The 15,791-nt window shown below is 44.7% G+C and overlaps 1 protein-coding gene across 8 annotated transcripts in view; it reads left to right on the top strand.

Moving 5' to 3' along the window:
• EPHA1 (EPH receptor A1) overlaps positions 1-15,791 on the top strand; it is a 34,999-nt gene that overhangs the window by 4,600 nt on the left and 14,608 nt on the right. For 3 of the 8 annotated variants that reach the window (XM_075510406.1, XM_075510451.1, XM_075510396.1), the window contains 4 exons: positions 1,833-1,948; positions 2,550-2,622; positions 10,575-10,850; positions 12,519-12,909. In XM_075510406.1, the coding sequence (XP_075366521.1) occupies positions 1,857-1,948; positions 2,550-2,622; positions 10,575-10,850; positions 12,519-12,909 (832 nt within the window). In that variant the 5' untranslated portion in view covers positions 1,833-1,856. The remainder of the gene's footprint in view (positions 1-1,832; positions 1,949-2,549; positions 2,623-10,574; positions 10,851-12,518; positions 12,910-15,791) is intronic. The other 5 variants (XM_075510461.1, XM_075510426.1, XM_075510433.1 and 2 more) reach the window with 3 other exon arrangements.

The following is a 15,791-nucleotide window of genomic DNA, read 5'->3' as shown; positions in this document are numbered from 1 at the left end:
ACCTACATTACTGAAGATGGTTTCCTTTGTAACGGCAGGACTGTGGGAGTGGTGGAAGGAATGCACAAAGAAAAGGGAATTCAGGGACTGTGCTGCAGTAGTTAGAAGGACATATGTTAATACATAGTTCCAGTTCATCATCCATGCTCTTATCTTTCTAGCAAGCCCCAAGCTCCTCTATGGAGAAAGAGTCTTTACGCTTGCTGCTTATAAAGTAGGCCTGGGTTCAGCCTGTTCCTAACTAATTTTCATAACTTTCCTCTGTAGTGCGCTGTGGCTGGTTTAAATTCACCCTAGCCTCCTCCTGCTCCTAGTGGTAGTCTTTCTGGGTGAACTGGAGCCAGACAGTGAGGTTCTCCTGTACTGGCATAACTGCATTTGTTTCATTAGTACAGCTGTTTTGGTTATTATTATTGTTATTATTATTATTATAACCTACTCAAAACAGGTGCCCTAGTGAGACATACGTATAGATCATGTTTTGCCCATTGTTCCCTTTGTTGTCCCCATCAACTGTCTGTGTGGTAATTTTAACGCAATACTAGGCTCCAGGCATGTTCAGGATGAAGTCCGCCTCTTGAAGAGATTGGAAAAAACCACTGAAAAGTGCATTCTAAAAATAATCTGATAAAAAGAATAAAAAACCTTTGTTACAGAACATCAGATTTTTGCACAGTAGATTCACAGCAGTGCTAGGAGTTGGCATACCCTTCTGCTTGTGCTACATCTGCTTTTTAAAATACGTGTATTTAAAATATAGTAGTTGTAAGTGGGAATTGTAGAAGATGCTGGAAAACGTGGCCTGAGAGCAATCTAAACTAATAGATCAGGATACTGATGACTGATAAACTAACAGATGATGAGGAATAGATTTATTGACTTCTGATGAGCAACTCTTTTGCAGGGATTTGTCTAATTACGTCATTTCCCAATAACGTTAGGTGTAAGGCTGACAAATTGCCACAAGCAAAAAGGGAACAATGGGCGATTCTCTTGGAATCAGAACTTTGAACAACTGTTTCTGAAACCATTCTTCCAAAATGAAGAAGTAAATATGTTCGAAAGAGAACTGAGATTAATTCAGAACATTTTCTCACACAAAAGAACTAAGATTAATACTGAATAGCCTGACTGGCTTTATTAGTAACAGTCTGGAAACGTCTGAGCTGTATTGCATACAGAGTTGAAGGGTATATTTCATGTAACACTGCTACTTGTATCTAACCTCAGATGCCAGAGATCTCCCATCTGTGAGCTGGATTTGTGTCAATATGCTTATCACGCAGAGGAGGAATTTGCTGTGAGGAATTTTCATGCTTTATATGGACAAGGTCTCCAAGGCATAGCTCAGAAGAGGTTGGATAATTCTGTGGAGTCAGAATTACACCTTTGTTTTCTCCTCACTTTTAGCCACTGACAATGGATGAGGTGGCTTGCCACGTGTGATTGTTTCATTGTCAGACTTGGTCTGTAGCCAGTATAGAAAATGCTTCTGTTAACACATGCTCAGCCTAAGAACACCGAGCTGTATACCAGGCAGTTTTGGACAGCATGGGTCATTTTTCTGGACGCGTAGAGTACATTAACTGGCAGTGAAATCTTGCCTAAGCTTAAAGGTAGTCTTCAAGTGAAAGCATCTGTACTTTTAAGTAAAGTGTCTGTAGAAGTTTGTTTGCTAAAAGGTTTGTGCTAGCTTGCTTTGTAATAGCTGTTTAGAAAGGGTTTCATTTATTTTAGGTAACAAATTCAGTTATTGGGCATAGCAGCACTGCTTCTTGGCAGCTTGTAAAATAAAAATATAAGAAGTTATTTATCTCTATTTTGCTTTCAAGTATAATTGCATCAGCTTTGAACAGATGGTGATGAGGAGGCATGTTACCCTCTTGCATTTTGATTTTAACAGACAAGGACCTGAGCAACCCGACCTGGCTTTCAAGTTAGCCTTGCTGTAAGCCGAGACCCAAAGGTCCCTTTCCACCTAAATATTTTTGTATTTATGTGATAGTTTTGCATTGTTTGTTTGTTAGGATTCTAAGCTTGCATTTTTAGCCCAGGCACAAAAGGCCCTCCCAGTTCTACCTGATTTAATGTTTTGAGCTCTTGTAATACCTATTCCTATGGATTTTCTGTATCAGTTTATGTAGGCCTATGATACAATGTATTGGGCAATCCAATACTTGTCTTTAGTTGCTATGATTATTTCACCCCCAGCTTGTGGGCCTATCTTGAAGTTTTCCTTTTGTCTGCTATTTCCAAATTCTTTTGTGTGTGTGTGAATAGTATTTGCATAATCCAATCATACTTTTATGAGTATATGTGACTACTTAAGTTCCTAGCCATTTGTACCATAGGATGCTGCATACTGGGCCTCTCAATATGACTTTCTGTCTCTATGCTGTTGAATTGATTGTAAATTAAACACACTTATTATTTTTTAGCTGGTACGTTTTCTTGGGAGGCATGCTTTCATCAGTTCTACAGCTGTCTGCTTGTAAAAGAGTCCTTTTTCACAGTAACTTTGTTTTGAAATTGGATATCTGTTATTTCAGAAATCACATGAACTGTGCTGCTGCCACTAATTGCCAAATTGTATCATACTTATTACAGCTCAGTTCTCAACTGGTAGGTGGTTTATGGAGCTTATTTTTCCCAAATGATATTCCTGCATTGATCATAGTATTATTAAAGTTTTCAGATTATTTTCTTAGTTTCCTTTCTAGGCTGCCATTATTCTTGGTCTGCTATGTATGGTGAGGTGGAGGACATAATTTTTTCTGCCCATTCCATACTCTTGCTTGCTTCCCCACGTACTTCAGAGTGTTGCTATTGGTTTCAAACTTTCTCCCAGGTCTCCCAGTGTGCATGGCACCTGATCTGCTCAACTTTTCCGAAGTCTACCTTCACACAGGACTAAGGACGTGCATTTAATCCCAGTGACCTAATGTATCCCAGAGGCTGTTCATAAATAGCCACTAACTGCAACTCTTGTGGCTCCAAAAACACTTGAAAAACTTTGGAAATTATGTAATTCTTGTGCAGTTCTGCAGCCCATGTTTCACAGGAGGTCTGATTATGAACATAGCAGCTGCCAAAGCTATGTGAATGCAATATGAGTAAGCCAGTGCTCAGATTTTTTTTTTTGACGCTGTTATTTTCCTATTAAGTCCCAGGCATGGTACAAATTCTACACTGCTCAATTATTTTCTTTAGGTAATAGACTAGATCAAGTACCTGTGATCTGTCAGCAACTTCTATATCACTGACCACATGATAATGTTTACATGCCTTCAGGTTCCAGCAAGGCAAGGTAGTGTTCCACCAGAAAAGAGGTCCCAGATGATAATAACAGCTGATGGCTGGTTTCTGTTTCCACCACTTCTGCTCAGACAGATAGGCCTGGTCATGAAGGAAATAGTGTGGGCCACGCAGCCCTCAACCTGCAAGTTATTCCAGCACAGCACTCCTATTTCATTAAACCAGGGCAGTTCACTTTTAATCAGACTTCTTGGTATCTTACTTAGATAGTCTGACTTGGAATGAGGCTCAACCAGCCAGCTTTTTGTAGCATCTGAAGATGGTATGAAAAACAACCATCAGAAATGCTATTGTGTGCATCTCTTCCCACAACTGTTGACAATGCATGTCCTTTAAGATCTAACTCAAAGGGATGTCATCACCTCTGAACCTGGAATTGAGTAGCAGTATATATACCTCAGCCTGCTCTCAGTTTAAGTATCAGGCATAGGGGATTAGCTCTTCCAAGGGAACAGGATCTGTATAGAAGTAAGGAACAAATGCCTAGTAAAGTCCACAACTAACTGGAAATGGGAACAGCTCTGACTTCAGGGTCATATTCTGACATGCCGGGCTGCTGTTGATATGCGAACTGGTGAAGATATTTGTTGATGTTATTCTGTTAAGTGAAAACTAGTTATTTGTGTGGATTTGGGAGAGAAGGAAAAAAAAATATTATGCATATCCAGATATACTTTACTTTACTCAGAGGTGTGAGAGGGGGGAGTAAAAAAAGTGAGATAAGTAAAGTGTAAATTAATAACTGTACCGTAGGCCAGATTGCATCAGCCACCAACCTAGGATGAATTCACTGCCACAGACCCAAGCAGCAATCTCAGCTAGTGCGCTCAGTGTTGTGACCTGAAGGGCAGAAAAGACCATGTTCTGAGCCAAAGCAAAGATGCTGTACAACCGTGACATGCATCACCATGGCTGCTCAGGGATTACAGTGATGACAGCACTGTTGCCTAGCAGCTTCAGGAAGCTGATTCACCCTTTTATAGCAGTTGAATGAGAGTGGACAAGGTTCACTGAACTTTGTCAACACAAAAGCACAAGTCAGCTGGAGCTTTGAGATGAGTCTGCCTATAGCAAGGTCCTCCAAGAAGACTAACAGGCTATTTAAAGTAAAACACACAACAACTTCTGTTATAATACCAAGCAAAATACTGGTGAGTTTGCAGGCAGGAAGGTTAGAAAGGAAAAGCTTTACATCTTTTGTTGCTTGCTGTATCCTTGCTGGATGGACCCATGCTTTGAAATGTGATTCATACCATCTCAGAGGCAGAGTTGCAGAAAAATGTGCCTGGTCCTTCTGATTTCTTGGAATGTTATTTCTATTGCTTCTAAGGCCTAGTTCCTGGAAGCCTGCCAGCTCCTCACTGTGACTTTCATGCTGCCATCTCCTGCAGCTTCTTTTCTCCAGGCAGGTTTGATCATCTTAAAGAAGAGGCACAATTACCCTGTCCCTATGTGGGATTCCACCTGATCTGTTGCTCATCTTTAAAAGGAACCTATGCAAACAGAGCCAATATTGCCCATTGCCATCAGACTCATTTCCCAGGTTCTCTGTAAATACTGGAAGTATACTTGACACACCATACAAAACCATAACTCACACCATACAAAGCCCTTTGCCTTGAAAAAAAAAATCACTTCCATTTACAGTGGATCCTATTGAATGTACAATGTACTGCAAAAATAACGAGCTAACATTTGCTTTATTGGTAATATGACTTTAGCCATGAACTCTTGAACTCTTAAGATGCACCATCTGATTTTCCACTCCTGTCCTTTTTGTAGTTATTGATATTGTTAGTGGGTGTTAGCAAAATACATATGTATGTAACAAGTGTTCTAAAATACCTAGGTGAAATGTTGGACTAGAGTATCATTATCCCTCATCTAGTAGCATCTGTTGTGACTAGAACTGTTTTCGTGCAAGACCTTAATGTGGCCACACAGTTCAGAGAATGAGCAGACAGCAGAACCTGGGTTTGATAAACAGGTTCTGTAATCAATATGCTGGAGCTCTGTGGCTCACATGAGCCCCTTATCTTCCCATAAGAACATGAGTACAAGTTAAATTGGAAGGAGATGGGTGGGATGGAGACCTGTGTTCTAGTGCCCTAAAGGACAAGTAATTACATAATGCAGTTGCTCCTCCCTGAAAATAATCAATGGATCATTGTGGGGAAAAAATATATCATCCCACCCAGAAAGATACTGTAGACAAGTAAACATCACTTCTGTGTTCAGTTGTGTCAAAGACTCCATGATGATGTGATGAAATAAAACTTTCCTGACCATTGCCAAAGATCAAAGAAATAAAAGCAGCCTCTTTGCTGTTCTCAGATCTAAAGTTATAGGACTCATGAAGCTAAGTGTCTAGATGTCACCACACTTCTTTCATCATCATCATCTAAATTGTCTTCCACAGCAGCAAAAGAACTTGCAAGAGTACTGAGAAACTTTCAGTGAAGCGTCACAGAGACTTCATTCTGGAATATTGTCAGAACACCACTGTGGTGCTGCTATTTTTGACGGGCTGGTCTAGCTTTACCTACTGACAGATTTTTGTCAGATGTATTTTAGCCGAAGAGAAGCTCTTCATCATATCATGGCAGGTATTGGCAAGATGTCTCTATTGTCAGTGTCTTTCCTCTGAGGCACTACGCTAAGAATGTAGTGCAGCCGAACCTGTAATGTACAACTGCCTTCAACTCTGAATCTATTCCAGGAAGGATTTTTGGTCACAGTAGCATGCAAATGCTACTATACAAAAGTCAAAGAGACTCCATAGGCAAAAGTGCTGCCAGGGGAAGGAGATAGAAATCATTCAGTAGTGCGTGTTCTGCTAGGTGGTGTCAGGCTTGGGACACCAGTGATGTATTGTTGCTGAAAAGGATTGCTGTTCTGGGGCCCTGTGATTTTTCTTCAGGAAGAGATTTCATGGATTAAAATAGCACTCTGAATTCTGTGGCAAATTCAATGGGAAAGACATTCACTTGCTAAGCACAGGTACACTGTAGCTGGCTGTACTAACTCAGCCGGTCTCTTCATCTTAGTCCAGCTCTCTAACCCAAAGTTAAAGAAGTTACTGGTTTTCAGTACGTGAACTCCTATCTTTTCCAGTGGAGATACGCATCTTAGTTTAGTAACTTGAAGCCTATTGGCAAGATGCTTGCCTTGTTGTTGCCTTCTGTAAGTCTCTGAAAAGTATCACTGTGCCTTTCCCCAGGGGTCTGCAGGCCACAGATTGGAAGCCACTATGCTAAGATAATGTGAAGGCAAATGAAATATAGGTCACAGCAGGCAGGCTCTTATCTGAAAGGAGACAGGGCAAGTCCCTGGCAAGCTGGAGATGGAGACAGCATTACGGTTGTGAGCCACAAGCTCTTTTGACTCCAGTCTGAGCCTAAGGATTTGCAATACTGTCACAGTCTGCTGCCTCTGTGACTGGTAGCCTACCTCTTTATTAGCAAGGATGAAATTTGTATTTGTCATCATAAAAGGTTTGTTGGGTTTTTTTTTTACACATAAAAAAGACTAAAAGAAAAAGAGACCAGTTTATTAATGCCTGCAGAACCTGAGACAGTAGTTCCAAGAAGACATACGAACTGCCTCAGTTTGTTTCCATCTTATACCTTATGGCAGATCCTAGGAAGAGTAGCCCACAGATGGATGGAGGAATCACAGGTTGTCCTAGATAGGCTCCTTGACACAGACCTACCCTAGAGGGGGCTCATTCATAGAAAAAGCAGAGTAAGCCTTCCTTAGGCTTCAGAGCTTCAAACTGTATAATCGATTTAGAGTTGATCAAGAGAGATATTAAAAGGCATGTACCTTATCTTATCTTTGGATCTTTACTCACAAGGCAGACCAAAACGATACTGTTTATTACAAATATCTACTGATGCCCTTCTAAATTGTCATTCAAGTCATTCTGAACGGCCTTCATAATGACAGCTTGTCTCCACCACTGCTTTCTTTATATTGAGTCCAACCTAGCAATGGGAGGAAGGTTGCCTTCCTTTTTCCTAAACTTGCAGTGCTCTGAGGTTATTGAGATAGTACTTTTGCTTTGAGGTTTTCATTCACTTAACCCTAATTGCTGTGCTGGAATTATTTTGCTCTGTATTATACCACCAGACCAAGACTTTCAAGAACAAATCTCCAGAACTAAGTGCCTGTGTTAGTATATGGGTTCCTGCGAAGTGCAGAACACCTCTTTGTTCTCAAATCCAATGGCTACATCCTTAGACTTTTTAGAAAGTCAAGCTACTAATTGATGGCCCTCTCCTGAATGCATTGGCTTTTGTTTTCTTAGCAAATTTTTAAGAATTCTAAAAGGTTTTAAAAGTTTAAAGACTAGTTTAAAGACAGTTTAACTTAAAAAAGAATTTAAATTTACAAAAGTTTAAAAGGAGTTTTTTCCAACCTAAGTCTTTCTATGATTCTGAATCTCATGAGAAAGTTTTATGTAGCATTATAAAATCACAGTTCACTCACTGCTAAAATGAGGAAGTCTGACTCCCACTGACCCCCACTTCTCCTAGAATAATGTTTCCCATCCTGTGGCCAAACTGATGACTGGAGTAAGGATACGGTTCTGGAATGAAATGGGTAGAAAGTTATAATATGAAAGGAGGTGGATTCAATGTCATTGGCAGACAAACTGGAGACCCAAGTAATTCATATTGATTGAGCCAGACTTTACCACACACATTCATTAAGAACATTACATTAAAAATTTGAGGCATACATTTTGATTTTGCAGCAGATTCTTTGAGAATGTGAGACAGTTGCTTAGCAACTTCTGGACTCATCACCCTTTCATTAAGTGTTCTGTGTAACAGTTTTTCTCTACTACTTTGAATTTAAAAGCTTCACTGAATAATGAAAAGAAGTCACAAGCATATTTAACAATAGTTCTGTATTGTTAGCATAAATAATATCCTCATTTTACTTCCTTTACCCATCAGCAGTAGAGTCTAGAAAAATCAAGTCTGGCTTCCTTGTTATTTCTTTGCATCACTCTGCATATGAAACTGCAATAGTCAGTGCTAAGCATCTTTGCCCTGAAGAGCTCAGTCTGGAAGAAGCTGGGCTGAGATGAGCTAAGAAATATAGGAATTAGCAGTTGGATTTTTTCCAGCAGTAGAGTTTAAAGGAGATTTTTCTGCTAGAGTTATCACTATTAAAAATGAAATTTTGGTCCTGTATCACTTAAGTTTTGAAAATGGTATATTCAGGACATGCATCACAACACCTCATGTCTTTTGGTGAGACATGTCTGTGGCATTGCCTTAGGATAAACTGCTAATGGAAACTTGTCCAACTCTCAGCCTTCAAATGCAATTATGCATTTCCCGTCAGCTTGGTGGAGACAGACACCCATGGAAAAATGCTTTTAAAAGCCAGTCCTAACATTGGCAGTTTCTTATGAAGCTACTTTGCTCTTATTCGCCTTTCTAACTTATTTTCTTCTATTTCAATATACTTCAGGATGTGTTGTAAATTCAGTTCTGTAGCATTTTCCAGAAGTTTTTCAATGAAATAGTGCAAGGGGTGATGAAGTGATTGCCCCTTCTGGTTGATCAATTGAGACTGATCAGTCTGTTTCTCTTTCTTGCTATCCTAAGTCCTTTGACCTCCAGTAAGTGAAGTAAGTGTAAATCCTGTGTGGTGCAGGTATATGCCAGCTGGATCAGATTAAGAGGGTGGGGTAACACTAGAGATTAATTATATGGAGAAAAAGGAAACAAGAAGGGACACATAGATACCATCCACAGAACTTCCTGGGAGGAGACTGCTAGTATGCACTTACACAAATGGCTGAAATAAGCCAGATATGAGCTTGTGGTACCAGCAGGGCTTGCTAGCATGGAGAAAGCACTCTGATAGTTTTCAGAGTGGGGCTGCATAGGAATCATAGAATCACAGAATAATTTAGGTTGGAAAAGACCTTTAAGATCATCAAGTCCAACTGTTAACCTAGGAGGTATGCTCTAAGTCATGGCATAAAAGCAGAGCCTCCTTTGGCACTCTCTGGGTCCATATCTTATATTCCACTAGCAGAGTGACCTGGTCTGTGGGATCAGAAGCTAGGAGAGAGGCTGCAGTGCTGTGCTGTGAGGACAGGAGGTGGTGGTGCTGGAGAAATGTGTGAGTCTCACGCTCAGCCCATGAGACTTGACAAGCCTAGAGTAATACAGAGACTGAGGCCTTGTTTAAATTGCATCTTAACCTGGGGTGTGATTTAAAACCAAGATGCTTAAACTTGTGCCAATACCTATGTGGGCACTTGTTTCAATTTAATTTGATTAAACATTTAAAGCATAATGAGAAAGGCAGTCTTAGCACGGGTGTAAAAAGGATCTAAGTTATTTTCCCTGTGGACAAAACCTTGCTTTCCAGGTTTTCAGTTCTCATGTGCAACTTACTCAAAAGTGAATATTCTTTGCATTTTGTATCTGACCTGTGGTGAGGAAACAAAACTAGAACCACATAAAATTCAGCAAAAGTGTGTGTTAAAATATGTATCAAACTTTATTGGATTCATACAAATAATATCAGTGAAGTCATATAACCAGCTGGGCCCCTGTCCTCCTCTGAGCCATTGTTTGCCTAGGGAAGAAGCAGAACATAGTATGAAGGCAGGAGAATCAACTGTGTTTTAATAGTTAAGCTAGGGTTTGCAAAATACCACACTTAAAGAAGTGTGAACTCCAAATTAATGAGTGCTTGGTTTAGCACAGTCCTTCTGCAACTGACCTTCCCATTGTGTCAGACCATCTTTTCTCTTACCCCAAAGTGCTGTGCATTATTTTCAGGGGCAGATAATAGTCCTGATCTCGTATGTCCTACTGTACACTTTGAATGTAAATGGTGGCAGAGGGAAGTGGCCAATACATGGGAGTAGTGGGTCTTTTTCTCAGTCTAAGATAAGGCAGTGTATGAAAGAAATAGATTGGAACCAAGGTGGGATGAAGGGGATGTGCAAGGGTCCATGCACTGGTGTTCCTTTCAATTTGTCATAAGTCAGATCCTAATTACAGTATCCTCTTTGCTCCCTATGTAAAGAGTTTAGGCAGATATGGGGCTCTAGACCAGATGCAGCTTTTGCTCAGTGTTAAGACACCTTTTAGCTAGCCAGGCTTTGAGCCCTGAATGCTATATGGGAATGGATCTTTTAGGCTAGATTTTGTCATATTTGAAGCGAAACTTGTTTCTCACATCTGTCTAACAATGTGTGTTTTCTTCTACCCTGGGAGCAGTGGAGTGAAGTGCAGCAGATGATAAATGGTACCCCGGTCTATATGTACCAGGACTGCAGTGTGCTTTCTGAGGGTGACACTGATCACTGGCTTCGCACCAACTGGATTTATCGGGGTGAGGCAGCCTCCCGCATTTATGTGGAGCTAAAGTTTACTGTGAGGGACTGCAAGAGCTTCAAAGGTGAAGTGGTGACCTGCAAAGAGACCTTCAATCTCTATTACATGGAGTCTGAACAAGATGTTGGGATCCAGTTCCGCCGCCCGCTGTTCATCAAGGTCCGTAGCGCTTGGAGTGAAGACTGAGTCATATTTTTCTGCTTAAACTAGTCGTATCTTTCAGCTTAAATTAGGTGTGTCTTGCTGGCTGGGGGAGGGGCACGGATAGTAAGTGTTGTCCTTAGAATAAACTTTGCCCCCAGTGCCCTCTGTGATGCTCAGAGCAGTCTTTGCCACAGGAGGCACAGGAGTTTTCAAATGAGATCAGCCCTCCATTCTGCATAAGCACTTATTTAGCTGGATGCCATGTAGGTAAGGATTCTAAAGGGCTATAACAGTGCTAGATGGTTATACCAATTTTTAGAAATAGTGAAGCAGAGACCAGAGGAATTTGACTTGCCTTAGGTAACAAGGCAAGATTAGACCAAATGAAGAACAGAATCCAGTTCAGGTCTCTCTGCTCCTGATTATTTACTCTGATTGTTATGAGTTACAGGGTCTTTTTTTTCTAAAACTGGAGGTGACGGCTTGCTATAATGAAATTCTCCCTTGTGTGACAGTATTTAGCACTTGCTATATTTTAGCTGCTGTTTCCCCCAACATGTTTCCATGGCAAGAGGGCATTATTTGAATTGCAGAACAGGGAACCTCAGAGTTTTTGTAAAGGAACTTATGTAACCCAGTCCTGTCCTAAAAGAAGCCAGAGACCTAAATTATTTGACTGCCCTTTCCTCTGCAGTTTAAATGCCATGTGATGAAAACAAAGAACAGTAAAGGCCACCACGGGCAGAGCAGAACTCTGGTAATGGATTCCCTTCCTCCTCAGTGCTCCTCCACCTCCCCTGCAGCTGGGACCTACCAGGTGAATTTGTGCGATACCTCCACAACTCCTAAAGCTGCCTTGGGACCCCACTGCCAGATGCAGCTGCTGTGCAGATCCTTTCATCTGCCATCCAGCTACACAGAGTGGGTGGTGTCACGTAATGGGGAGGGGCCTGCGGTGGAGAGGATCAGTTATCAGGTGCTCTCTCTGAGAAGAAAGGCCACCCCACCATCAGGCTCTCTGAGAAGAAAGGCCACCCCACCTGCAGTCCAGCTTTTCCGTATCACATGATGCCATGGAGGCCTTTCCCATTTGCCCAAGCATTGAAAGCATCTCTCTCTCATCCTTTGTTTGCTGAGGCAGTGGGAATGTAAGAGCGTGGGAGCATTTTTCACCCGAGTATCTACAGTGCTGAAGTATGTCGAGTGCTGCATGAGAAGCACCTACAGTAGATGATCTGATCTGCATCAAGTACAGCCTAGAAACAGGTGGCTGTAATTCAGTGGTCAATTTAAAAACACAACTCTTAAGCGCTGTTGTGATTTTACTGCATACCATTTGCAAAGAAGAATATCACAGAAGAGAGATTTGCTCTTTTAGGGGCAGTTCCTAAAGACGTCTGAGATCAGAGACCCAGAACACAGTGTACTGTATAAGACCAGTGAATGACTGCCAAGGAATTGAAAGGAGATGTTGGAAAAGCATGGAGGCAAGAAAGGATGTGGATCCCGTTGTTAACACTTCCTCCATGTGCAAAGAAAGCATGCAGTGCACTGGCATTAGAAACAGTTGACCATACAGCCTCTAAAAGGCCTTAGTGTAAAAGAAGTTTGAGAGGCATGGGTATCTCAGCTGCTGCTGCCTGCTCAGCTGTTAACACTGTTGTTTTTTTCTCTTTTGCTTAGCTCAACACTGTGGCAGCAGATCGAAGTTTCACAAGCAGAGACATTGAATTGGGTGCCATGCAGCTGAACACAGAAGTGTGTTCCATTGGGAAACTGTCTCGCCGGGGCTTCTACTTGGCTTTCCAGAACTCTGGGGCTTGTGTAGCGATGGTGTCTGTACGAGTGTATTACAAGACTTGCCCGGAGGCAGTGCGGGGCCTGGCCCATTTTCCAGAGACGCTAGCAGGTTCAGAGGGGCTGACAGAAGTGCCTGGGGTCTGCGTGGAGTATGCAGCTGAAGAAGTGGGCTCTCCCCCCAGGATGCACTGCAGCACTGATGGGGAGTGGCTGGTACCAATGGGCCGATGCCTTTGTGCTGTGGGATTCGAGGAAGTCGATGGGAGCTGCGTAGGTGAGTATGCAGACAGACACTGGCTGTAGGCCATGGGAGAGGTTCCAGGGAGCTAGAGATCAGAGCATCTGTAAGCATAAAGTGGGATTAGGGGAGTTAGTGTGGTCTACCTCTCTCTTGCCTGCCCGGTGTATCTTATACCTTTCCTCCCCTCCTTAGCTTCTCTTTTTCAGTTGTGATTTTTCTCCTCATGTGTCAGGTGTAAGACCTGCACACACCTTTCCACTCCCTCTTGGGCTTCATCCAGGAGCCTTCAGCTCTGGAGCTAGTTTCTGCGAGCTGTAACTGTGTGATTGACACTGAGTCACTCAACAACTGGTTCCCAACCCTTAAATGGCAGCCTTGTTCTCTCAGGGCAGACGGGTCAGATGCATGGAACAGTGTATTTGTTCCGTGACTAGAAAGCTGAGAGCTGGAGGGAGGCAAGTTTCTCCTCTGTGTCCCCTTCTGCTTGGACTGGGATGGCTCTTCTGCCATGGGAAACCATGTAAAGCACATTGCACAATATTGTCCGTGCCTGGCTCATTTCTGAGGAAGAGCAGTTAGCAGGCATAGGGGTCACCGGGGTACTGGAGCCACAGGGTGAGCCAGGGTTGTTGGAGCAAGCAGTGCAGGGCTCTCCCTTTGCCACAGAAGGGACAAGATCCAGCTTCTTAGGGCAACTTTGTGTGTTTGTCAGGGAAGAGGCTATGTGTGGTGTTTTGGGGGATATGTATTACTGCAGGGAGGGAGGTAAAAGACAGCACATCTCTGCTCTTGTCAGAGCCATATGGCACAGGGCTAAGACATATAGAAAAAGGAATCCATGCACAGCTCAGGGTTAGCGGGTGCCCTGTCTCTCTGCTTTGTTCTGCCTTTGTTCCGCTACAAGGATCTAGTGCCTCTATGAATCCCCACTGCTTGCTGCTCATTTCACTTGGGGAGCTGGTGAAGGTTGAAGCACAAGATCATTTTCCCTTCTCCAGCAATCCCTTCTCCTTGCATAGCTCAGCCAGTTTTTCCACTTAGGTGCTACAGAGCTCTCCCCGCCCTCCCGAGAGCACTCCCCTGGGAAGGGGCAGGGAAGCTGTCATGTCTGGACAAGCCCTGACTGCTATCACAGCACAGGTTCATTCTACATCTGTGCTTTATCCCACTCCGCCCAAGTACAGCTGCAGCCAGAAGTGTCTTTTGTAGGATCAGTAGGGACTGGGGAGGTCTCCCAGGAGAGGAAGGGAAGAGGGGAGAACCTAGCAGGGGTAGAGAGATGTACTTCATGTTCAGAGCGGTGTCTTATTGGAGGATCAGAGAAGGTGAATGTAGGTTGCCTGCCGGGGGATATCTTGGGGTCCTTTCCCTCAATGGAAAAGACCAGGCATTGTGCAAAGGACTGGGAACAATCCAGGTCAGGGTAAAGACTGAGGTCACAGCTTCTACTTTGTCCTCAGAAGATGAAGGACTTCTCCTTCAAACATGTAAAGGGGGGCAGGATGGAGGAAGACCTTTTGGCAGTGTTTTCTGGTTCTGACTTTTGCCTTAAGTAAGAACCAAAAAAAAAAGGAAAGCTGAACTACAACCCTTGCCTCATAACAAGGAGGAGAACCTGACCTCTGTTACAGGACAGAAGGCAACAGAAAGCCAGAGGTCAAGGTACTGAACTAGTTCACTCATCCTCTCAGTGAATTCCCAGCCCTATAAAGCTCTGCTGGGTACATAATGGCTCAGCCATCCCATGATGCCAGAAAAACTGTGCCTGCCCCAGAGCATTACATCTCAGCCTCTCACAGCGTTTGCAGACTTTGCGGCTGATAAACCCAGAGCTGCATGATTAACTTCCTCAAGTATGTAACTGACAAAGCCTGGCTGTGCCTCTGGCCTGTGTCCTGGTTCCTTGATGGGCTCCGCAGGGTGGTGGGCGAGCCGAGCTGCCTGTCAGCTCGGGTCTGGCATCTGCAGGCTGGCCAGTGCTTGCTGACAGTCTCCCGATTAGCACCTGTAGGAATAAGGAATGAAGGGAGGGCCCCAGCCATCCTCTCTGCCCCCTGGTGCCTGGCGAGCAATGCTGAGCAGGCCGTTTCCCAGGCCTGTTTTTCCCATCTCGTCGCCTGGAGCGGGTGCCCAAGGGACAGGGAAACCAGGTGCCGGGGGCCAGAGGGGCTGGGCGGGAGCTGAGACTGCGGGCTGTGCACCTCCCCCGCCGGGTGCGCTCCTGGGGGAGCCGAGGGCAGCTGCTCATCTGCTTCTGCCCAGAGAGCCCAAGGCCCCCAGGGAAGGGAGGCAGGCGGTGATGGGAGCCGGGTTCCCCGGCCTACCGCCCGCCGGGCTGCGCCTCCTCACCCCGTCATGGGGCAGGCCCGTGCCGCGGCCCGCCGACGTCTGCTGCCGCTGTCCCCACCCCCGGCCGCGCCGGCCGCTCCGGGGGAGGCTTCGCACCGGGCGCCTCGCCGGTGCCGTGCAGCCACCTGCCGGCCGGTGCCGATACGGCGGGTACGTGGTCTCTAGTTGCCGCGGCGGGGGAGCCGAGGCGCCGGGTACCGCCACCGCAGCGCCTCGTCAGGCCGCGGCCCGGGGGCAGCGGGGCGGGTCGTGGCGGCCGGGGCCGGGGGCTCCGCCCTGGGGCGCCGCGGCCGCTCCCTTTTGGGCCCCGGGGGCTCTCCCTGGCTGCGGGGCTGTGCTGTGCGCGCCGCTCCCAGGGCGCAGGTTGGGGCTGGGCTGGGCTTGTGTGGCCCGCCGGCCCGAGACTGGATGGCCTCGTGCCTGCTGCCCGTGGGAGCTACCCCCGCGCTGCGGCCCGTCCCTCCCGCTGGGACCGTGCTGGCGTCTGGGTTCTGCAGGCAGCTGGGTGCCTCTTCTCCTGCCTGCACCTCCTGACCCCCTTTAGTTTACTGGCCTAGACACAGCCG

Source organism: Mycteria americana, chromosome 1, assembly GCF_035582795.1.
Source record: "Mycteria americana isolate JAX WOST 10 ecotype Jacksonville Zoo and Gardens chromosome 1, USCA_MyAme_1.0, whole genome shotgun sequence".
In the NCBI taxonomy this organism is placed as follows: Eukaryota; Metazoa; Chordata; class Aves; order Ciconiiformes; family Ciconiidae; genus Mycteria; species Mycteria americana.
This window is presented reverse-complemented; position numbering and strand designations above follow the sequence as displayed.